At 44.2% G+C, this 25,227-nt stretch overlaps 1 protein-coding gene and 1 long non-coding RNA gene across 2 annotated transcripts in view; both read left to right on the top strand.

Annotated features, from left to right (window-relative positions):
* The window catches only part of mybbp1a (MYB binding protein (P160) 1a), a 107,039-nt gene extending 82,009 nt beyond the window's left edge, over positions 1–25,030 (top strand). Inside the window, exons 23-27 of the mRNA XM_038813653.1 lie at positions 1,193–1,261; positions 18,159–18,272; positions 20,760–20,861; positions 23,733–23,857; positions 24,117–25,030. Of these exons, the coding sequence (XP_038669581.1) occupies positions 1,193–1,261; positions 18,159–18,272; positions 20,760–20,861; positions 23,733–23,857; positions 24,117–24,498 (792 nt within the window). The 3' untranslated portion in view covers positions 24,499–25,030. The remainder of the gene's footprint in view (positions 1–1,192; positions 1,262–18,158; positions 18,273–20,759; positions 20,862–23,732; positions 23,858–24,116) is intronic.
* LOC119974620 lies at positions 6,996–12,817 on the top strand. The gene is made up of 2 exons (XR_005462536.1): positions 6,996–7,379; positions 12,113–12,817. It is a non-coding gene; the product is annotated as an uncharacterized LOC119974620 (long non-coding RNA).
* Positions 25,031–25,227: the final 197 nt, after the last annotated feature.

Raw genomic sequence — 25,227 nt, 5'->3', positions numbered from 1 at the left:
GGGAACGAGTGTCAGCATTGGCATCTCACCAAAGCACTTCAGAGCTCAGTACTGTGTCTGCATTTGTACTCACAGAAACTGAGGTGTCTGGATTGTGACCAGGAGCAGGATCTGTCGCCAGTTGCAATGCCCCACAGTTGCAATGGCCTATTCACCTCACAGCAGCTGCTACATTTACCAGTTGGCTGGCCAGATTGCCTCGTAAGCTCACCTTTTTTTGAGAGTAAGCAGTCAGTAGTGACTGGCAATTTTACCATGGGAGACTTTGGAGCGGAGTCTGATCTTGTCCTGGCCCCAGTCCAACAACCCTTAATATCTGGAGCAGCAATCCTGGCTCTAATCCCAGGACACTGCAACAACCTGCAGCCTGCCAACTGATTCAGGATAGACTACCGTCCCACTTCCCACTTTGTGGTGCAAGTAACCATTCGATTCCAGCTGTTGAGCTCACCCCTTTCCCTGCATCGACACACTTTTGAATGCCAATGTAATAGTGTTTTGACTGTAAATACTAAATGTGATATGTGAAGTGCAGGCACATCCCACAGTGAAACAGCTTCACAGCATGTTGCCAGTCTGGGTGCTGAATTTATACTCTGACTGCCTGTGATCATACTGTGGAGCTGACGGCAACGTAGTCAATTTAAACTTGAGCATCTTGTGTAGGGAAATCCCGAGTGTTGAAAATGAACTTGGAGCGATTTCTGCAAAATGCACAGAGGATAGAGGGACAGGAATGTTGTCTACAGCAACAATACTTCCCTCGCTACAAACTCTTTAGAACATAAATTGAAACAGGTGGATAATAGAAATGATGTGTAATGATAAAACCAGTTACTGACTGTAGGTTAGAGAAATCAGTGTCTGGGGTGTGGTATCTAAAAATGTGTAAACTCCGCTTTTCACGTCTGAGTTATTAGGTTACCCCATGACATCACATGCCTTTTATTAAGTGCTGGCTACTCTTCTTACTGCCCAAGCTGAGCTGTACCGTTACCTCACGCGTTACAACGTCAACCAGTTCCACTGCGTGGCTTGTGTATCCTGTACAAGATAGCTTTTCAGAACAGTGGATCTGATGTGCGCGAGACAGTGAAGTGTCCCTTTCTCCCAACGATACTCTTTCCGTTATTCTGTGATTTGGCCAGGGCTGAGGTTATTAACGTGATTGATTTCTCCTCATCCGCTTCAGGTCATGTGTTGTCAACTCCTGCAGCCTGCTATCAAGTACATCACTGATGGAGTGCGGCAGCATCAGCAGGTAAGGAACCAACCACTTATATCCACGTGCTTCTCCAAACGTTTGAGGAAGGCACTCTGATGCCTGCTGCCTGGTTTCATCTTGGGAAAAGGGTAGAATGGGGGAATATTCCTCCGTGTGAGGATATTTCTATATAGAACCATAGAATCTTGAGGCAATTTGCCAGCCATTCAGCCCATCATGCCTCTATTGACCCTTTGAAAGGGTGATCAAACTAATCCCATTCACCTGGCTTTACTCAGTAGGCCTGCAAATTTTTCCATTTAAAGTATATATCCAATTTAAATTTTAGAAGTTAATTAAAAGGGGGGCTGGTTTATCACAGTGGGCTAAATAGCTGGGCTTGTAATGGAAAACAAGGCAGTAGCGCGGGTTCAATTCCTGTACCGGCCTCCCTGAACAGGTGCCGGATTGTGGCTACTCTGGGCTTTTCACAGTAACTTTATTGAAGCCTACTTGTGACAATAAGTGATTATTATTATTTATTGTTATTATTTTATTATTATTATTAAAGCTGTTCCCACCAACTTTGGAGGCAGAGAATTCCAGATCATCATTCGCTGTGTAAAACAATTTCTTCTAATCTTCTCCATTTATTCTTCTCCCATTTGTCTTAATTCTGTATCCTCTGGTTACTGCCCCTTCTGCATTCTCCTCCATTACTTCATCCAAACCTCATATAATTGGAACAACTCATTTAAAACTCCCCTTTACTGTCTCTCCTCTAAGGAAAGCAATCACAGTGTCTCTAAGTCATCCACTCAACAAATTCCTCATATATCATATAATTTACAGTGCAGAAGGAGGCCATTCAGCCCATCGAGTCCGCACCGGCCCTTGGCAAGAGCACCCTACCTAAGCCCCACGCCTCCACCCTATCCCTGTTATCCCAGTAACCCCAACCAACATTTTTGGATACTAAGGGCCAATCCACCTTACCTGCACATCTTTGGACTGTGGGAGGAAACTGGAGCACCCGGAGGAAACCCATGCAGACATGGGGAGAACGTGCAGACTCCGTACAGACAGTGACCCAAACCAGGAATCGAACCTGGGACCCTGGAGCTGTGAAGCAACTGTGCTACCCACTGTGCTATTGTGCTGCCCAATCATCTCTGATACCATTCTGGTGATCTGCTCTGCACGTTCTTCCAGATTTCAATATCTTTTCTGAAGTGAGGTGAGATCAGAATTGGCCACAATACTACAGCTGACATCGAACCAGAGATGTATATAGACTTAGCATTATTACTTTGCGTCTATCTACTCAATGCCTTTAGAAAATTCAGGATTCTGTACGTTTATGAATGAATCTGTTGGCTTAATATGATGAATATTCAGTTGAATGTTTCACTTAGTGCGGTTTTCTTTGCTGACCTACTTTCTTTGGCCACCGCTGCATTTTGGCAGCTTTCCGCTGCTGACTTGGTGTCTCTCACACACGTGCTAGGGCTAGTCCTGCTGAGGGGTTTGATAGCTGCCAGCTGAGCCACAGGAAGCCTGTTCTTGTCATGATAGGGCACTTGGGCATGGAGCCACCTGGAATGCTAGTCTCGCCCAGCATGAAGCCTGTCCCCAAGAGAGCAGGATCTGGCATCCATGGTGTTCAGGCTCTTGGCTCAGACTTATTCACATCACCCTCCAGCCTCTGTTGCACTGGTAAATTTGATTGCGCAAACTCTGTACCCCCCGGTTTGTGAGGACTCTCTGACCTGAGTAGCTTATTTACTCCAGTGCAGTATTAAGGGAGTGCTGCATTGTCAGACGTGTCATCTTTCAGATGAGGCAATAAAACCCGTCTATTCGCTTGAGTGGGTGTAAAAAATCCCAGGGCAATTTAAGAGCAGGGAAGTTATCGCCAGTGTCTTGGCCAATCACCCAACATCACAAAATACAGATTATCTGGTCATTATCTCATTTCTGATTGTGAACATTTGCTTTGCACAAATTAACTTTTGCATTTCCTACTTTACAACAGTTAATGCACTTCAAAAGGACTTCATTGTTTGTGTGGTGCTTTTGAGATGTCTGGATTTCGTGAAAAATGCTATCAAAATGCAAATCTTTCTTTACAACCAGGGCTATAGTTCGAATAGAGGTCTTAATTAGTTAATGCTCCCATGTCCCAGAATGTAATCTGCACAATCATAAACAGTAGTCATAGTTAGGAGTACAATCCCTTAAAATAGGGTGCCTCCCTATTAAAGCATTATAAGAATTCCTTTCATTTCCTCTCTGTCGTTTGTCTCCTGAAGGCATTCTGCTGTAATGGGGTATGATTCTCCAGGTACCCCTCAACCACCTTATCCCTCAGCAGGTAGTTGGTCTTCACATGTGAGCCTGGTTTGCGAGTATCTGCAGACTCTTCAGCAGCAGAGGGCATCACAGCTGAGTCTAGGTTTTTTCTTGTGTACTTTCTGTCAGGAATTGGTGGGCAGTGATTATTTCAGAAACAGTCATTAGTAAAGCTTTCTTTGAGTTGGAATAGTAAATTGCCTAATGAAGGAAATATTCTGGGAGGGTTGTTAAAGGATACGTTAAGAAACGTCTGCATTTTGCAACAAAAAAAAAATGCCGTCACCCTTCATGTGTGGAGACCTCAAAATAGGTTGCCCGTCCCCTGGTTGATATAACTTGTGTTTCTTTACTCCATATCTATTGACTGTGCTGTTGTTATCCAAGTGTGTGGCACTATTCAGTCAAGGTAATAATTTCTCTCTAATTAGCTCTTACTGAGTCTGCATGACCCAAGCCCATGCTGAGCACATGGAAAGGGAATGCAGTTTTATGCAACTCCATTGTCCTGACGTCTGACTATCAAGCCAGACTTTCCTATGTTACTGGTGTTTTCAATTCTCTGGTGTCCTGTGGTTTGAAATAGCTCAAGTGCTGTGATCATTCTGGATTAATGAACTCTCAGCAAGAATTCACACGTTCCGCTCTGTGCAGCTGCTGCAGTGGGCTTCAGAAGGAGCGGCACTGACAAAAGGAAAATCTCAGGAGGTGGGAGTGGGAGGCGGCCTGCATGTATTCAGCCACATTGTGACAAGGCTGCGTCTCATCAGCTGACGGACACCTCCCATTACTCGATCCCTCTGTCATAACACAAGTAGGAAGGTTAAACCTCAAGCCATTTGCTTTGCAGGGCAGCCACCTTTTATTGTACCTGACTGGTGTTAGTTAACCAAATGCATGTCTGATGATGACAAGGAGGGTGGGCTATTTAACTGCATCCTTCACTCTGCGCAGTGGATGCTAAAGGAGCTCCCACTTTAGATCCAGCACTGCTTTCCCAGGTGAAGCTCCACGACTAATGGCCCGTGCCCTGACACAACTGAGTAGCAGAGAGAGGGGCATTGTTCCGATCTTGGCCAAATCCCACCTGGCTGTCATCCCTATGATCCCAGAACTGATGACCATTCTATCTCTCTTGGATAAGGACTGTAGGACTGTAAAAGCTTATTCTGTTGCTGGCACCACAAGCTCATTGAATACATAGTATTTTAGAATTAACCATCCCTGGTAATTACTGGGCGACATCAAAGCTTTGATTTGTGAGCTTGCCTTTCTGCCCATGTACTGAAAACAGTTATTACCTTGCTGCAATTGTACCTTGTCTCTCCATCTGGAAGGAAGCCAGGTGCCCTTAGCCTCACACCTTGCTATCTATTCAAATGACTTTGTTGATCCAGTCACTAATTCATGTTGTCTTTCCCCCTGATGGTTTGTGTCTTTAGAAAAGAAATAGGAACAGGAGTAGGCCATACAGCCCCTCTACTCTACTCTGCTCAGTCATATCTGATCTGATCTTGCCCTCAACTCTGCTTTCCTGCCAAATTCCTGTATAATTCAAGTAGCCTTTGCCCTTTCTCTGAGTCAATTGCTTCCAAATCAGTTTGAGTCAGCTGACAGATGCTGGGGGCAAAAAGATGGGGACTACCTGCGTACATATGTGCGTGTGAGTTTTGTCCCCAAACTCTGATAACTACAAATCATCAGTGTTCGCATATTTACCTGGATAATCATTAGCTTAATGTTGTGTGGAGTGAGAGAAGCTGTGACTCAAATTTGCTAATTGTACACTTGGTTTTTCTGGGTGCAGGAAGCTGTCCAGTCACGCTAAAAAATACCTGTCTTTGTACCTGTGTGTGTGTGGTAGTAAGGAATTTACAGAGAACATGTGCAGTCATTATGTGTTGTGTGAAAGAGCTGTGTGAGAAAAATATGACTTGACTAAATCGGAAAACATTCCAGAGATATATCCAGGTTGAGCTCATAGCCAGTGTAATGTTTTAACCCTAGCTGTAACTTCTTTGCAGAACAAAGACTCTGGTTGCTTGTATCTTAACTCTTCAATGTCCCGTATTACTTTGCTGACCTGAGTCCATAATCTAATCTGACACTTCAGTGGCTGATCAGTGGCAAATAAAATTCAATCCGGATAATTGTGAGGTGATGCACTTCGGCAGGACAAGCAAGGTGAAGGATTACATGATAAATGGCAGGATCCTGGAAGCACCGAGGATCAGGGAGACCTTGGTGTGTATGTACACCGGTCTCTTAAGGTTACAGGGCAGGTGGATACAGTGGTTAAGAAGGCATATTATATATTTGCCTTTATTAGCCGAGGCATAGAATTTAAGAGCAGGGAGGTTATGCTGGAACCGCATAAAACATTGGATAGGCCACAGCTAGAGTATTGTGTGCAGTTATGCAATCCACACTAAAGGTGGGATGTGATAGCACTGGAATGGGTTCAGAAGAAATTTACCAGGATGTGGCCTGGGCTGGAGAGTTTTAGCTATGAAGCGAGATTGGATCGACTGGGGTTGTTTTCCTTGGAGCAGAGGAGAATGAGGGGGTACATGAGTTAGATGTATAAAATTATGAGGGGCATAGGTAGAGTAGACACGAAGAAACCTTTCCCCTTGGTGGAGGGATCAATGACCAGGGGGCATAGATTTAAGGTAGGGGTTGGAGGTTTCGAGGGGATGTGAAGAAAAATGTTTTCACCCAGATGGTGGGAGTCTGGAACTTACTACCTGAAAGGGTGGTGGAGGCAGAGACCCTCATAACATTTAAGAAGTATTTAGATGTGCACATGCGATGCCAAGGCATTGAAGGCCATGGGCCAAGTGCTGGAAAATGGGATTAGAATACTTCAGTTGTTGTTTTTGACCGTCGCAGACGCGATGGGATGAAGGGCCTTCACTGTGCTGGAGATGTCTATGACTCCAGTGCAGTATTGAAGGAATTCTGCGCTGTTGGATGTACCCAGTTAAGACTTTAAACCAAAGGCCGTCCAGCCCACCTTTGCTTAAAGGATCCCATGACTATGGAGAAGTACAGAAAAGTCTCCCAATGTCCTGAGCAGCATTTATCTCTGGACCTACCCAACAAAAAGTAAATGATCTTAACCTATTTACCTCATTGCTATTTATGGGACCAGGCTATGTACAAATGTGCTCCCATGTTTCTGACAGTAAGTAATTGGATAATAAATGCTGACCTTGCCAGCTGGGCTCATATCCCATGAACGAATGACTTAAAAAACTGAGCACAGTAGGAAGTCTTCCAACACCAGAGGAGCAGTGCTATGAAAGCTAGTGATTCGAAACAAACGTATTGGACTTTAACCTGGTGTTGTAAGACTTCTTACTGTGCTCACCCAAGTCCAACTCCGGCATCTCCACATCTTAAAAAAACTGAGAGCGGGGTTGGTATTGGGATGAGAATGTACAAGAATTGGTGTTCGTTTTGGATGTTCAACTCACTCCGGATATATGGCACAGGAACAGACCATTCAGTCCAACCAGTTCATGCCAGAATGCACCAGTTCTGAAATTCAGATCAAAACTATGGGGCGTTAAGCAATCGTCAAATAAAAACTGAAAATGCTGAAAACGCTCAACAGATCAAGCAGCAAATGTCTGGAGAGAAACAGGGGTAACATTTGATGTCAGCGACCTTTTGTCAGAACTCTGTAAAGTCACAGACCTGAAACATTAACCCTTATTTCTCTCTCCACAGATGCTGCCTGATCTGCGTATTTCCATTGTTTTCTATTTTCCTTTCAGATTTCCAGCATCTGCAGATATTATACTTTTGTGTTTCAAAAGTAAGTCACCTTTACGTCTGTGGTCAATGTATGAGCGAAATGAACATTCTCCTCATCACCACCATCACTTTCCAAAGGGGGCTGTTTGTTGTGATTTGACATTATCCTGTTGTACTCAACCCAAAGTTTTTAATAAGAAACTTTGGGAGCTGGCAGACAGTGGCAAGCCTGGCGTTGCCGAACCCTCGCTACCCTTGAGTAAGGTGGCGGTGGGGTACCTTGAACCACTGAACCTTGTGAATCATAGAATTTACAGTGCAGAAGGAGGCCATTCGGCCCATCAAGTCTGCACTGGCCCTTGGAAAGAGCATCCTACTTAAACCCACACCTCCACCCTATCCCCATAACCCCACCTAACCTTTTGTTTGGACACTATGGGCAATTTAGCGTGGCCAATCCACCTAACCTGCATATCTTTGGACTATGGGAGGAAACCGGGGCACCCGGAGGAAACACACAGACACGAGGAGAATGTGCAGACTCTGCACAGACAGTGACCCAAGCCAGGAATCGAATCTTGGAGCTGTGAAGCAACATTGCTGCCCACTGTGCTACAGTGCTGCCCTGTCAATGGTGTTTGGCAGGATGTTCCAGAATATGGATGTAGCACCAGTGAAGGCAGTTACTAACAATGCAAGCAAAATACTGTGGATGGTGGAAATCTGAAATAAAAACAGAAAATGCTGGATAAACTCCGCAGCATCTGTGGAGAGAGAAACAGAGTTAATGTTTTGAGTCCAAATGTCCCTTCTCCAGAACTGAAGAAAGAGAGAAATATGAATTATACAGTATGGTTGCACAATGGTTAGCACTGTTGTCTCACAGTGCCCAGGGACCTGCGTTCAATTCCGGTCTTGGGTGAGTGAAATTTGCATGTTCATAGAAGAATCATAGAATTCCTACAGGTGCAGAAAGAGGCCATTCCCACCTAACCGTTGGACATTAAGGGCAATTTAGCATGGCGAATCCACCTATCCTGCACATCTTTGTAACTGTGGGGGTGAAACTGGAGCATCTGGGGGAAACCCATGTAGGCACAGTGAGAAAGAACAAACTCTACGGGGAGAATGTGGAGTATGTACTTTCTTCTTTGTCTGCGTGGGTATCCTCCGGGTGCTCCAGTTTTCTTCCACACTCCAAAGATGTTCAGCTTAAGGGGGGGTTTCGGAGGTTACTGGGATAAGGCGGTGGAGAAGGCCTAGGTAGGGTGCTCTTTCAGAGGGTCAGTATAGACTCGATGGGCTAAATAGCCTTTTTCTGCACTGCAGAGATGCTCTGGAGGAAGTGGGGCAGAAGAACAGGGATAGGTCGGGGCAAAAAGAAATTGACAAATATTGACGTCCTTCTGCCCAGGTTCTATATCCATTCAACCCACGGGCGCTTATCCACATATACAGTCTCTCCTGGAAAATGTAAGAGAGAGAAACTTTACAGGAGTTGCGTAGATAGTCTGGAGTCATGTTAGAAACCATAGTCAAGGGCCAGACTTAAATTAATTGTTGAGAAAATATTAATTACCATTAGTGTTGAATTAAACAGCAATAAATGAAAAGCTGTTTCATTTAGGAATGCCAAGTTTAGAATATGCTTCCTGTTCAAAGGGACTAAATCAGATTAAATCAAATTGGGTGTGGGAGAAGATTACAGTTTTGCTTTGATCGTCAACGGGTGAATTCCAATGATCTTATGAAAATGTCCTGTTTGATCGCAGTGGCGTACAGACATGAAAGTGCCCGTTATACCGGTCTGGAAGTGATATGCAGCATGGGATTTATTAAACTCTACATTTCCCATTCCTCTTCAAGGGCCTGAAATGCAATCAGTTATATCTTGCATGCGGTCCCAGTGGGTATGAGTTCATTGCACAACATTCCTGCTCATGCTACTTGTCCTTGAATTTGCTGTCAAATTGTTATAGTCTATGGCATTCTTTACTCCAAGTGGATATTGGAGGTTAGAGAAAGTGAAGATGGATGATATGGTGGGGCCTCGGAGGATTACGGTAAAGTACGCTTGCATTGTATTGGCCTTTTCATTTAGCATGCACTGCACCTAGTGTTGAACAGTTTCAACCCTTCAGAATCCATGTTCCTAATTTTAATAGACAATTCACATAGACATAGACATAGAACATAGAACAGTACAGCACAGAACAGGCCCTTCGGCCCTCGATGTTGTGCCGAACAATGATCACCCTACTTAAACCCACGTAACCCGTATACCCATAACCCAACAATCCCCCCATTAACCTTACACTACGGGCAATTTAGCATGGCCAATCCACCTAACCCGCACATCTTTGGACTGTGGGAGGAAACCGGAGCACCCGGAGGAAACCCACGCACACACGGGGAGGACGTGCAGACTCCACACAGACAGTGACCCAGCCGGGAATCGAACCTGGGACCCTGGAGCTGTGAAGCATTGATGCTAACCACCATGCTACCGTGAGGCCCCAAATGATGTGTATATTCTCTGTCCATAAAGAGAACAGACAGGTTTGGGCTGTTGTGCTGGAAAGAAGTTCTGTTTAAATTAATGTAAAACTCAGGAAGCAATTTATAGCTTTACTTACCAAATAGTGCTGTTCACACACCTGAACAAATGTTGCCACCTAGTATGAAACAGCTATGAGCTGTGCACTCATTAAAATAGTTGACCATATTTGGTTTGTTTTATATTCTGCCTTTTCTGACCTTTTAAAAAAAACTTTTAGCATTTAAAAAACTTAATTGGTGGATATCTGATACAATTAACTTCTGAAAACACTTCTTTTTTGAACTGCATATTGACATTAAGGAAGCATTCAAAACACCACACGTGGTTGATTAATCCTTGTCATCTTGCTGAGTATTGGTGAGAGTTGACGATTCTCATGCCAGGCGACGTCGGTCTCTGAATTGGTCTGATCATGAATAAATACTGCAGGGGCAGCTGGCCAGAGGCCTGGGGCTAATGCAGGACTGATTGAGCCTTTGGAGGTCAGTTTTAGGCTGCTTCTAGTCAGACTTAACCCCTAAATGAGTAGGTACGTTTGCATAAACATCCTATTAATAGGGGGATTTATACAGTGTTGCGATACCTGGGAGGATCTGAGGGGAGGTTGTGCATAGTTAGTTGGCGTGTCACTGGTTGGGAATTTTATTTTTTTATTTTTTTTTTATTTTTATAAATTTAGATTACCCAATTACTTTTTTCCAATTAAGGGGCAATTTAGCGTGGCCAATCCACCTACTCTGCACATTTTTTGCGTTGTGGGGGCGAAACCCACGCAGACACGGGGAGAATGTGCAAACTCCACACGGACAGTGACCCAGAGCCGGGATCGAACCTGGGACCTCAGCGCCGTGAGGCGGTTGTGCTAACCACTAGGCCACTGTGCTGCCCTGGGAATTTTATTTTAATATAATTGTGCTTATAATCTCTTAAATATACTCTGGATATAAAGTGTATCCATTTATTACTTCCCCGCCCTTTTCTAAGGGTAAAGTGCTTTGAGAAGTTCATTGGTTCTGAAACGTGCTATCTAAATGCAAGTACTGCGTTACAATTCTCCCACACAGAATTCATGGTATTTTCCCACGTTGTTAGGAGGATTTTCTGCTTGAAGTTAGTATATAAAAACAGAAACTGCACACCCAGTAAAGTGATGTTCTGAATAATAGCCTCTCACTGACAGCTTGAAGAGCATTTGTTAATCCTGAATGCATCTTTACTGAAAAACATATTTTCTTTCTTCACTGTATTTTGAGGAGAGAGACTGAATTGGAGGGAAAGGGCGCACAACCAGACTCACACTAACTAGACATCAAACAAAACAAATTCAAAATTTTTCAAGGCTATTTTTTAATATTAAAATGTAGCTCATCAATTGTTGCCTACTGGTCTGTTAATGGAAACGATCAATTCCTTGGTCCTTAATAACTAAAATACCTGAGAACCAATGGTTTCTTTTTTTATTCAGTTCTGGATGTAAACGACTTAGGGGGCTGGTTTAGCATAGTGGGCTAAACAGCTGGCTTGTAATGCAGAACGAGGCCAGCAGCGCGGTTCAATTCCCGAACCGGCCTCTCCGAACAGGTGCCGGAATGTGGTGACTAGGGGCTTTTCACAGTAACTTCATTGAAGCCTACTTGTGACAATAAGTGATTATTATGTGAGCGTCGTCAGTTAGGCCAGCATTTATTGCCCATCCCTAGTTGCCCTTCAGAAGGTGGTGGTGAGCTGCAGTCCTTGAGGTGTAGGTACATCCACTGTGCTGTTAGGGAGGGAGTTGCAAGATGTTGCCCCAACGACAGTGAAGGAACGGTGATTTTTTCCAAGTCAGGGCGGTGTGTGACTTGGAGGGGAACTTCCAGGTGGTGGGGGGTACCCAGGTATCTGCTGCTCTTGTCCTTCTAGATTTCAGTGGGTTTGGACGGTGCTGTCTGAGGAACCTTGGTGAGTTTCTGCAGCGCACCTTGTAGATGGTACACACAGCTTCCAATGTTAGTCAGTGGTGGATGGCCATCATAACACATAAAAGTTCTGCCAAGGAAGGTAGCTCATTGAGGTGGATAATGTGGCAGTTTCACGAAACAGCTACAGCTGTCATCTCATTCTTTTCCCTCCCTCCTTCTCACCTTGTGATCTTTTGTGTTCTACAATTGCATGAGCACAGGTATAAGTGTTAACAATATGACGGGGAGTGCATAAGACAGGACGCTAACTCATTTTGCATGTGTTATTGGCAGGATTGGAATCTGGTGGCCTGCGATCTGCATTGATGGGCTGCTTCTGGGATGCAGTCCGTGCCTTTTAGTTGAAGTCCACCATGTTACAGTTCCGGATCAATGTGAAATTCTTCGCTTCTGACAATCGTTGGCAGCAGACTTTCGAATCCTGTCGAACCCTGAAACTCATCCATTTGTGGCGACTGTTAAAATGGGTGGAACCTAATTGGAAGCATTGTTGAAATAGTTTGCTATATTGCTTGGTGGTTGACGAGCAATTAATGGTTTCGACCAGACAAGTTGGGAAGCGTGCCAAAAGTTTGTGTTTATATTTAGTTTTCTTTCACTGGCACACCTTGACTTTACAGAAGAGATTGAGTTAAGTCCATTCGAATTAGGGACTTTGATGTTTCAACTAGAAAAAAACACTTAATACCATGTGTTTAGTGATTCATTAATACTGGAATGTGCCCTGTCAGTACAGTCTTAACATCAGTCAGCAACATCCTACAAATCTTTCTGTCTGGTTGTTACCTTGCATGAGTTTCGTTATCTTTCTCTTCAGCTTTCTCATCTAGAGATGTATTTCCCTGGTCCTTTCTCTTCCTGGCCCGTCTGTTTCTTTCTCTCTGTGTCTTTGAGAATCCCTTATCATTGAATGAAAAATAGACTTACATTTATTTTAGCACCTTTCATGACCTTGGAGTGTTATAAAGTGCCTTATAGTCAATGAAGTTTTTTTGAAGTGTGGTTACTCTTGTAAAATAAGAAACATAACAGCCAATTTGCACACAGCAAGCTCTTACACACAACAGCGTGGTAATCTGGAGGATTTTTAGTACTGGTTGAAGGGTCAATATTGACTTGTACCTCTCTGTTTCTCTTCCAAATAGTGCCATGGGATCTTTAACATTCATCTGAAAGGGTATGTGGGGTCTCAGTGCAGAGTCTCGTCCAAAAAATTGTTGGCGGGATTCTCCAATAATGGGGCTATGTCCCCACGCCTGCCAGAAAATGGGTGCGAATCACTCCGAATGTTTTTCTAGAAAGTCCGGGGTGATTCTCCGTTTTTAAGGGGGCTTGCAGCACACCATATCACTGCTAGTCCGACCCATGCACGCAGCGACATGGCGGATCCACACAGCGCGTCGGCGCCAAAGAAGTAGCTCGCCCGCGACTGGCTGCGATTCTCTGTCACTGTCTCTGATAGTGCAGTCTTCCCTCAGTATTGCACTGGAGTGTCAACCTGGATTTTTACTGCAGTCTCTGGACACTTGTGTAGCCCAAAACTGCCACTGGGTACCTGGTGTCATCTTATGTGTCTCCTAACACTATTCTTGGGGAAAGATATTTGTATCCCTAAACAGACCAGTGTCTCTTTTAAACTAGAACTAGCACTGTTGTGCGAGACATGAACAAAAGAGCCTAACAGTTGATACAAGTTTGGGACTAGATGTCCGTGTCAATGGTTCACTTCAAGGGGCAGTAATAAAGTAGCCCAATTATTCTATTCAAGCAAAACAAAAATGTGGTTGCAAGCAGGCTATTCAGGGGAGACGATGGCGCAGTGATAATGTCACTAGACTAGTAATCCAGCAGCCCACGTTAATGCTCTGGGGATACGGGTTCAAATCCCACCATGGCAGCTGATGGAATTTAAATTAATGTAAATTCAGTTAATTAATCTGAAATTGAAATGTAGTCACAATAAATCTGCCATCCTTACCTGGTGGTTTACAGCACCGTGGTTTTACCAGAACTGCTGTCTGAAATAGCCCAGCAAAGCCACTCAGTTATACTGAACCATTACCATGTGGAATCCATCAGGTCGAGAAGGCAGCTCAACACTACATTCTCAAGATCACTTCGGACTAGGCACCAAATGCTAGCCTTGCCAACAACACCCATATCCCATGAGAGAATTTTAAGAATCAAGATACGCAAAGCAGGAAATTTAATTGTGCAAAGGTCTGAGAAAACAAAGATTTAGTCAGTTCACAAGAATTTAAATAACTTTTTCAGAATGTGTTTCTTCACACCAACCACACTGCCTTCCCTTAGATTACAGAAAGGCTGGTGTATTTCAGTGGGTTACTGAATAGCTAAACTGTTAATTAAACATCATGAAAAGTGCAACGAAGCAGAGGGTAACATGGCACAATTCTTGTTGCACCTCATCTGGACTGTGTAGACTTAATTTATGCTATGACCAGGTTTCATCTGTTAACTTTAGGATGGAACGCTATCATCTGGAGGATCCCCTCTAAGTCGTCCCCTGCCACAACCCGGAAATATATCGGCCGTTCCTTCACTTTCTGAGTCAAAATTCTGAAACTCCCTCCCTAATAGTGCAGTGGGTGTACTTATGCCACATGGACTGCCGCGGTTCAAGAAGGCAGCTCACCACCACTTTCTCAAGGGCAATTAGGGATGGGCAACAAATTCTGGCCTAGCCAGTAAATCCACATCCTGCAAAAAATAAATGAAATGAAAAAAAGAACATCAACATCCCACCTGTGCGGTATTCCATGTGTGGTCTTACCAATGTCTTGTACAACTTCAACAAGACGTACCAACTCCTGTATTCAATATTCTGACCAATAAAAGCTTCTTCACCACACTGTCCACCTGTGACTCCACCTTCAAGGAGCTATGAACCTGTACTCTTAAATCTCTTTGTTCTGTAACTCTCCCCAACTCCCGACCATTAACTGAGTAGGTCCTGTCCTGATTTGATCTACCAAAATGCATCACCTCACATTTATCCAAATTAAACTCCATCTGCTATTCATCGGTCCACTGACCCAATTGGTCAAGATCCTGTTACAATCTTATATAACTTTCTTTCCTTTCCGCCATGCTGACTTTCCCTAATTAGCCCTTGACTGTCTAAATGCCTGTAGATCCTGTTCCTCAGAATACCTTCTAACAACTTACCCACTACAGAGATAAGGCTCACCAACGGGTCTGTAGTTCCCAGGCTTATCCCTACAGCCCTTCTTAAACAACATTTGCTACCCTCCAATCTTTAGGCACCTCTCCTGTGGCTATCAATGATTTAAATATCTCGGCTGGGGGGCCGGCAATTTCCTCCCTAGCCTCCTACTGCAGCCTGGGATACATTTCATCAGGTCCCGGAGATTTACCTATCTTGATGCGCTTTAATACCTCCAGCACCTCCTTCTCTGTAATATGTCCACTCCTCAAGACATCACTTTTTATTTTCCCAATTTCCCCAACGTTCGTGCCTCTCCCAACAGTAAATACTGATGAGAAATATTCATTTAGGACCTCTCCCATCCCTTGTGGTTCCACATATAGATAACCTTGTTTATCCTTAAGAGGCCGTACATTCTCCCTAGTCACTCTTTTGCTCTTTATGTATCTGTAAATCTTTGGATTTTCCTTTGCCTTATCTGCCAAGACAATCTCATGTCCCCTTTTTGCCCTCTGATTTCTCTCTTAACTTAACTCTACTCCGACAAGCCCTATACTCTTCAAGGGATCCACTTGATCCCAGTTGCCTATGCATGTCGTATGCCTCCTTCTGCCTTCTGACCATGGCCTCGAAATCCCGTGTCATCCAGGGTTACCTACTTCTCCCAGCCTTACCCTTCACTCTAACAGCTCACCCTGAACCCTAGTTAACACCCTTTTGAAAAACTCCCACTTACCAACTGTAACTCTGTGCATCTGTACAAGAAAATATAGGACAGAAATGTTCCTGTCCGAAGCATGACTGCGTACAGCACGTGAATACATTCATGAACTGACCCCTCCATCCCACTGCTTGAGCTCTGTTTGAAATATTTTAAATCTAATATGTGGTTTAGGGACAAAGTAATTGTGCAAACATGCTTACCCTTTCAGATTTATTGTTGTGACAGATTTCGGTTCTTATAAATCACAAGGTCCTATCCTGAGCCAAGTGTGTATGTGGTGCAAATGTAGATACAAGTCAAAGTTTTTGGTGATACTGTATTAAAGAGTAATTGTGCTTATTTTGGCCAGTGTCACAAGGAAAAAAACCTTGCTCTGTAAATGTGAACCCTGATCATTAAGATTTAGGCTCATTTGTCACTAAATGTCATTGCCTTTTGAGGAGGGATTGGGGAAACTGGGCCTGTATTCTGCAGAGTTTCGCAGAATAAGAGGAGATATTGCTGAACTTGCAAAATTCTCACAGTGGCATGACAGAGTAGATGTAGGTAGGATGTTTCCTCAAGCAAGTGAATCAAGAACCAAAGGATACAGTCTCAGAATAAGGACAGGCCATTTAGGACTGAGATGAAGAGGACTTTCGTAACTCAGAAGCTTTGGAATTCTCACCCTAGAGGGCTGTGGAAGCTCAGTCATTGAGCAGGTTCAGGACAAAAGTCAGTAGATTCCTGGATACTGATGACATTGAGGGATGGTGGGATAGTGGGAGAAGATAGTCTAGAAGTAGTAATCAGCCGTGATCTGTTTGAATGGCAGAGCAGGTTCGATGGGCAAATGGCCTACTCCTCCAATGTTCCCATGTAAAATCCACCTTGTGCAGGTTAGAGAAATGACTCCTGGAGAATTGTCCATTTGTCTTTAGCAAGTGGTTGCTATTTAAATTGATAAGTGGGGGTGAACGTCTGTTGTCACTGCACAATTCAGGTGAGTAAGTAAATAGATCCCAATTAGTTTCATTTTCCATTTAATAATCTTTAGTGTCACAAGTAGGCTTACATTAACACTGCAATGAAGTTACTGTGAAAAGCCCCGAGTCGCCACATTCCGGCGTCTGTTTGGGAACACAGAGGGAGAATTCAGAATGTCCAATTCACCTAACAGCACGTCTTTTGGGACTTGAGAGGAAACCCAAGTAGACACGGGGCAAACGTGCAGACTCCGTACAGACAGTGACCCAAGTGGGAATCGAACCTGGGACCAAGGAGCTGTGAAGCAACCGTGCTGCCATGCATGATGATCCACTATTTGAACTCTGCATTATTTTCTACCTTTTCAATCCAAATTTGTAACTTTTGGGATTTATTTGATTCTGTTGTTTGAAACATTGGGTACTATGTTGCTATTGGCCTCATCTTGCGCACTCCATGTGTTGAAGGTGCAAAAGAGACCATGAATAGTGAAATTCCCTTTCTGGTAGCAACGCTCATCTCTCGTCAACACTGTTTTGCTAGCTGATGTAAAGATTTTCATTCTGGGCGGTATGTGGCGTAGTGGTTAGCACTGGGACTGCGGCGCTGAGGACCCGGGTTCAAATCTCGGCCCTGGGTCACTGTCTGTGTGGAGTTTGCACATTCTCCACACGTCTGCTTGAGTTTCAGCCCCCACAACCCAAAGATGTGCTGGTTAGGTGGATTGGCCATATCTTTTTATTAAAACAGTAAAAAACATATACAAGGCCAAACGGTACAAACACTCATTTTGTGTTGGAGAAACAGGGTATCCTCCCCTCAGTATCAATGAACGGGGAGATACTCTGATTATCAAAACAGTTCACAACATGTTTCTACAAAAAACAAATGGTACAAGCACCAGACTTTGCGCTGGAGAGACCAGATACCCTCCCCTCTGTACCAACAGAAGGGAAGGGAGGGGGTGGTGGGGAGGGAGGGAGTCAGAGTGTTGGTGAAGGGGGGGGGACAAATAGGGCACTGCCTGAACTATCTACAGATTGGCCATGCTAAATTGCCCCTTAATTGGAAAAAGAAAAATAATTGGCTACGCTAAATTAAAAAAAAACTCATTCAAAGTATCATCTTGCATCATTGACTTTGTCTATATATATGTTTCTGGAACCTACCTCTTCGTTCACCTGAGGAAGGAGCTGTGCTCCGAAAGCTAGTGATTTGAAACAAACCTGTTGAACTTTAACCTGTTATTGTAAGACTTCGTACTGTGCTCACCCCAGTCCAACGCCGGCATCTCCACATCATGATGTAAAGTCTGAAATAGAGTGAGTTTATTCAAGACACAGATGAAGGTAATTGGTGGGAAGGCACCTTTGATGAAAGGTTTTGGATTGGTCACTACTTTGTGTTGGAATAACCGTTTCCATTTTGCTATTTTATAGGGTCAGGCTTGCTCCCTCGTTCTGAAGGCTCTGCAGACCCGGGAGGTGAGAGAAACTTGGACAGACACCGAGGGGGAAAAGATCATCAATCAAGTCATCAACCAGATTAAACAGGTAATTGACTTACTCAAATAACCAGCAAGTAATTCAAATGGAGATCCATTCAAGACAATGGAGCAGAATTTAAAATCAATGGTGCTCATTGTTAATACACAAATCAAGATGTGCTGCACCACAATCCATACAAGGAAAGAATCTCACTGGTTGGCTTCCCATTCAAATGGGTTAAAACATCATGAAGTTTGTCGTCTTGTAGGTGTGGACTAAACTCACCATATAGGTTAGGGCTTGTCCGTTTCTAAGTACCTTTTTTAATGATGAGTCTTATTTACTTTCAACCAACAAGCCTGACATTGAGAATTCACCTGTACAGGCGTGGGATCCCATGCTTTCATATTTGTATTTGTTGGGGACGTTTCTTAGATTTGTTTTTAAATTGTTTGCTTTTTTCCCCTCCCAATCCAATTTTTTGTCTCACTTTTTCACTTCCTATAATTTGATGTTGAATTCACTGCTCTAATTTGTATACCCTGGTTCAGACCCCATTTATTAATTATTCTTCAACTGATTTGTTTTGGAGATACAGTCATTTAGTCAATCACACAAGTCTTCCATGTCCTGCAGAGGGCACTGCACCATGGTGATCTCCCACTTGCAGCACTTTGCCTCGTAAGAGCTCTTGGGGTTTTAACGGGCAATGGTAAGTCTAGTAAAAGGCAGGTGTACTTCCACTCACTGGTTGCAGCAAATTCTGACCGTTTTGTTCCAACTCAAAATCTTATTGAGCCTCACCTGTGTCTCATTGAAGTTGAAGCTATGCTCTCTCCGATTGGAGAAGTTAAAAAGTTGACTGTCATGACCAATAGTATGACCTCTTTGCCGCACAAGGAAGTAAATGGGCCATCAAGCCTGTTCTCCTCTAGACTTGTGTATTTTTTGCCTTCTCACATAAGCTAGGTTGAATCTAACCTAGCTTATTCCGTCTCCTACAAAAATACAAGATTTCTTGCTTCCCTTCGGGGTAATTCAGGAAAGCTGCAAAATATTTATCTAGAGCTGTTTTCTTCCCACATATTTATCAGAAGCTGGTTCTCTCGCAGGCTTTCAGTCCTTGTAAACTGCATTGTTAAAGCATGTTTGTAACAGTAAGATGAAAAGTAACGGCTCCGAGTGCTATAAACCGCTTAAAACTCTGCCAGTTCTGGCCCTATCTTTGCCAATGTGCAGCTCTGGTATGTTCAGATATTCTTCCCATTAATGCCCTTTGAACTTCAAAGTGTAGTACCTGTCAGACTGCCTGTTCTATATTGTCTTTATGACTGAAATGTCATTTGATGGCAGAACCCAGTGATAGTTTTGCTTCACGGTGTGATTATAATACTAGGGGAAGAGAGACTGGGGAAGGAGCAATCGGAAGTAAAAATGTACTTTAAATTACTTTGATAACCTCTTTCCTCCCAAGCTTCAGCACATATTCGATGTCATGATGGGAAAACGAGTAATAAGTCAGGATTCCGAAGATTTATTTACTAACTGGAGACCCCTGCTGAAAATTAAATGTTTAGCAATGCAACCAAACTCTGCTGCACTGCCCCACAGTCGATAGCCTACTGCTGGTCATTGTCGAGATTTGTGTGGCCAGTTGTCTAAAATGCCAGATAGGAGCCAGTGCTCATCATGGAGTACTCCAGCACAGGGCGGTGCTCCGGCAGTGTTAGTGTGTTCGTGGTGTACATGAAAGCAACGGTGCACCAGGACCATAAGGAGGCTACGGTTCTAACAACTTGTATTTACAGAAAATCTTTAATTTAGTATGACATTCTCACGGCGTCGAGGTCCCAGGTTCGATCCTGGCTCTGGGACACCGTCCGTGTGGAGTTTGCACATTCTCCCCGTGTTTGCGTGGGTTTCGCCTCCCACAACCCAAAGATGTGCAGGCTAGGTGGATTGGTCACGCTAAATTGCCCCTTAATTGGAAAAAATGAATTGGGTACTCTAAATTTTTTTTAAATTTAGTAAGACATTCCACAATACTGTACAAGATCAAGCAGCAAGTCAGATAAGGAGATATTGAGATAGATTCCCAAACCCGTGGTCAACGAGCTAAGTTCTGGGGGATGTTATTTAGGATGAGAGGGAGTTGGGTGTAGGTGCAAGAGATTTAGAGAGGGAATCGCAGAACTCGAAGCCCGGTGGCTGATAGCTAGGCCACCAATGGTGTGTTGAAGGAAGTCGAGGGTGCACAGGAAGTCAGAATGGCTGAACTGCGCTTGAGGGAGAGATTGGAACTATAAAGAAAACATAAAAATCAATGCATGAAGCATTGCTGTCAGTGATGGTATGGGCAGGTGAATGTCCTTGGCCACTAACCAGGAGACACCTTCAATAACAATGGGAGGTGAGGTACCAGAGAACAGCTGATCCCTATAGAACCATAACCTGGCCAAGGAGGGGAGGAAATGAATTTAGTTTATAAGGTGGAACGTGTTGCAGTGAATGGGTTACAAAAGTTCTATATTGTTTTTTTTTTCTCTTCCACAGTATTTGCAAAGTGTGACAAAGATTAAACTAAAGGTGGACCAGGAGAAAGTGATGAAATGCTTGGAGCTGATTGCCGGTCTCATTAAGATTGTAGATCAACAGGTAAAAGAGGGCAAAAGTGCATACCGAAATTGGCCTCTTTTGTGAATGATAAACGGGCAGATGTTCTGAACATAAGAACTAGGAGCAGGAGTAGGCCATCTGGCCCCTCGAACCTGCTCCGCCATTCAATGAGATCATGGCTGATCTTTTGTGGACTCAGCTCCACTTTCTGGCCCGAACACCATAACCCTTAATACCTTTATTCTTCAAAAAAACTATCTATCTTTATCTTAAAAACATTTAATGAAGGAGCCTCAACTGCTTCACTGGGCAAGGAATTCCATAGATTCACAACCCTTTGGGTGAAGAAGTTCCTCCTCAGCTCAGTCTTAAATCTACTTCCCCTTATTTTGAGGCTACGCCCCCTAGTTCTGCTTTCACCCGCCAGTGGAAACAACCAGCCCGCATCTATCCTATCTATTCTCTTCATAATTTTATATGTTTCTGTAAGATCCCTCCTCATCCTTCTAAATTCCAACGAGTACAGTCCCAGTCTACTCAACCTCTCCTCATAATCCAACCCCTTCAGCACTGGGATCTCCTCTGCATGCCCTCCAGCCCCAGTACGTCCTTTCTTAGGTAAACAGATGATTGAGTTAAATCACAGGGCCCCGACATGGTGTGGTGGAGGAGGGCAATATGCCTCTGGTGTTCGTGAATTATTGGACATTTGGGCCATATGACATGGTGTCAAAAGGCCATTGAAGTAGCATTCCACAATGGGAGAGCCCAGACCTGACTATTCCTCCAGGTTTCTCCAATAAATCACCAACTCCCATTGTCTGGCATAAAAGCTCAACTAACTCCCATCATTCTTTGCTTTATACAAGTAAATGACAACAAGTATTCAGCAAGGACTGGGAAAACAAGGACTCACTAAATGGGCCAGAATATTGGTGGTCGTGTGACGAACAGGAGCTATCCAATTCTGCATGTGTCCTCCACCCACCACATCCCCCACCAGCAGCTGCTCTCTGCTCAGCTATAGGAGTAGGAGAATAAGACAGAACACCTCAACACATGGGGAAATGGCATGATTCAAAGAATAGTAGGCTTCCTGCCCAACATTTATCACTCCACCCTGAAACAGATGATCTAGTCACCATCACACTGCAGTTTGTGTGACCTTGCGATGTGCAAATTGGCTGCTGCAAATCCTACATTACATATGTGACCACACTACAACAAAACAAATTCACAGGCTGTAAAGCGCTTTTTGAAGTCTTGGGACCTCCCTGCCCAAAGGGTGCCCTGAGAGAACTCCACGAGTGCCGTTCCATCTAGTTCCTGTTTGTGGAGACCAGCATTGAACGCTGCTCGCCCGAGATTACCGAGGAGAAAGGCATTGATCCCAATGCCTCCAGTGCATCGGGAAACTGCATATTAGAATGAGGCTAGCTGCCTCCCTGTTAAAAAGTAATCCTGCCCACAATGGGCAGGATTTGCAATGCAACATCTCGCGAGATCGCGTTAGATCTTGCAACCCGGATAAATTTCGGGAGCGGGGTCATCCGATTTCCAACAGCCAAGTTGCGGCACGCTGCTTTTTGGGCGCAACATGGCTGTTCGGTCGTGCCCTCCGTTGAATAAGCATATTGCTACTGTAGCACGGTGTATACTGTAGCATAGTTTACATAAGAAGAGGTGGGGTGCTTGCTGTTTTTCCTTTCAAATTGGGCAGCACGTAAGCTAAGGTGGAAGGATGAGTTTTGTTTTTAGAAACTCTCAAAGCATTTTACCTGTAACCAGGTACTTTTCACACAGAGAAAATACAAGTGATAATTATCCCTGAATTCACAATTTGATAAAGAGGCTGTAAAGGATTAACTGTCCTTGGGGTTCAATGTGAGGCCTGAAAAGAAGTTTGTTTGTTTTTATAAAATGGGGAATTGGTAGCAAAATGTCACTGGACCAGTAATCTTAGTGGTCAGACAAGTGCACTGGGCGTATGGGTTCAAATCCTACCATGACAGCGAATGGAATTTGAATTGAATTACTGAATCTGGAATATTAAGCTAGTCTCAGTAATGGTGAACATGAAAGAATTGTTGTAAAAAAAAATCTGGTGATCTAATGTCCTTTTGGGAAGGAAATCTGCCGTCCTTATCCGGTCTGGCCTACATGTGATTCCAGGCCCTTGCAATGTGGTTGACTCTTACATGCCCTCTGAAATGGCTGAGCAAGCTACTCAGTTCAAGGCAGTTAGGGATGGGCAACAAATTCTGGTCTTGCCAGTGGCTTTTGTGTCCCATGAAAGAAGAAAGAGTAAAAGAGATTTACACTTGAGATTTGAAAACTTTTCTTGATTGGGAGCTTTTTCACTGTCCAGTGTGTACGAATGAGAGCTGTATTAGGTTGTTTGTATATCACCAAGTTGCTCCTGAGGTGTGCCGATGGATACGAGGTGAATACCATGGAGAGGTGGAGAGGCCATTAGGACGCATGGGGGTTGATGGGGTCAAGAGTTAATATGGTGGGGGAATGGGCAGTGGGTGAGCTAAAAGTGCCTAACCCCTTAGCTGTCCCAGGGAACTGAGGTGGGCTTTCTAACCAGCCCACCTCTGCACTCTCTTGCTCTAGTGGTCGCCTAGGATCTGCTTCTATGGTTGGCGAGCCTGACTATATCCCTTCCCCGGAAACGGAAATTGGGCCTCACAGGACTCTTTAAACCAAGATGTGTCTCGCAAAATTTCCCAATAGGGGCTACCTGTCATGGTGGTTAAAATCCAGCCCATAGATTCTCAGTTTTTGGTAGGTCACTGAGGTAAAGTCCTGCATTTAATTGGTTGGTTTCCCTCCCAGGCTCCCACTTGTCGAGTGAAAGACTGTTGTTATATGTCAGCGTCTGATTTGTGCATTTTTGTCCTACAGAAGCTCAATGTCTCGGTAAGCCAGCTGGCACCCAGCCTGCAGAAACTGGGGCAGCTGGAAGAGTTTGGCAAGGCTTCGCACGTGGATGACGTGTACTGGCATGTGATGAAACGGCTCGGATTCAAGTAAGCACCTCTCCTCTTTCATTGCCTATTCAGTTTCTGAAAAGGGTGCTATTATCTGGTCCAAAAGGGGCGCTGAATTGGACTGCAGTCAGTAGACTGGGAGCATGCCAGCCAGCCTGCCCTGGATCCTCATTCCTGCCCTGGGCTAGGGAGAGGTGTCAGCTCTTGGATTCTCTGCTCTTGTGTTTAGCGGGGAGTGTCGGCCGGTCTAACATGTTTGCTGGTTTAACATTTCTTCGTTCTCGCATTGTGTTGACAGGCGACCTAAGAAGGAGAAGGTGGAAGCACAGGTACAAAGCCCAGTGGCCGGGGAGGGGGTCCTGAAGAAGAAGAAGAAAGGATTTCTCCCGGAAACCAAGAAGCGGAAGAACTGGAAGAAGAATAAAGGCCCAGCTCAGGAGAATGTGCAGGAAGGGAAAGAAAATTCCCTGGAGAAGTCTGAAACCGTTCCGAAGGCCGCAGAGATTGGTCAGGAGAAGAAGAGAAATAGGAGGAAAAGGAAGAGGAATCGGGAGAGATTGGCAACAGGAAAGCCAGGGCCAGAGTCAGGTGGCCTGGTTAAAAAGGCCAAAACAAATGCAGCAGAGATGGGCCATGGCGATAAGGCAGGCAAGCGGGTGACTGTGAAACATGAAAAATGAAGAGATGGAGCGGCAGAGTAATCACATGTCATGGGGTCTTTGCTGGTTTAAAATCCAGGTTTTCCAGATCTCCTCTGACTCCAGAGTGCTCAAGAACCTGGATTACAGTAGCTGGACCACGAGTGAAGTTGAGTGACTGAAAGCTGTGACATGTTTGCATCTCGCATATGGAGTACACCTAATCGTTAGACTGTTAGAGCACAAGTGACCCAGTTATTTGGGTTGAATGGTTTGAGCTCCACAGTCCAGGAGGTGCAGTCTAACCCTTAACTGTGCTGCGTAAAACCGCAAGATTTATATGAACCATACCCCTTTGATTAAAAAGAATCTTTTCTTAAAATGTATCTTTTTTGAGATCCTGTATCATCACCACAAAGGGACTCATCGCCATTGGTGATCAAGTCGGATACAGGATGTGTCTGTACCAAGGGGTGAGGGCATGAACTCTTGTTTATATTTTCCCCCCCCCGATGCAAAAAAAATATTTTGTCCATATTCAACTTTTAAATTAAAGCAGTGATCTGTACCTTTATTTATTGGCTGCCTGTTTTCAGTAAAACTATCGGGAGTTGGAGTTGCGGTACAAATCAGCCACAATCGGAGGTGCCTCAATACTGAATGTTTGTCTGTTGTTCCGATGCAATGGGCTTGAGGCGCTGAATGGCTTCCTTCTGTTCCTGTTTATGTGCAGCTACCCTGAGGCCAAAGCATTTTTGCTACACAAGTGTT

This window comes from Scyliorhinus canicula, chromosome 12, assembly GCF_902713615.1.
Source record: "Scyliorhinus canicula chromosome 12, sScyCan1.1, whole genome shotgun sequence".
In the NCBI taxonomy this organism is placed as follows: domain Eukaryota; kingdom Metazoa; phylum Chordata; class Chondrichthyes; order Carcharhiniformes; family Scyliorhinidae; genus Scyliorhinus; species Scyliorhinus canicula.
This window is presented reverse-complemented; position numbering and strand designations above follow the sequence as displayed.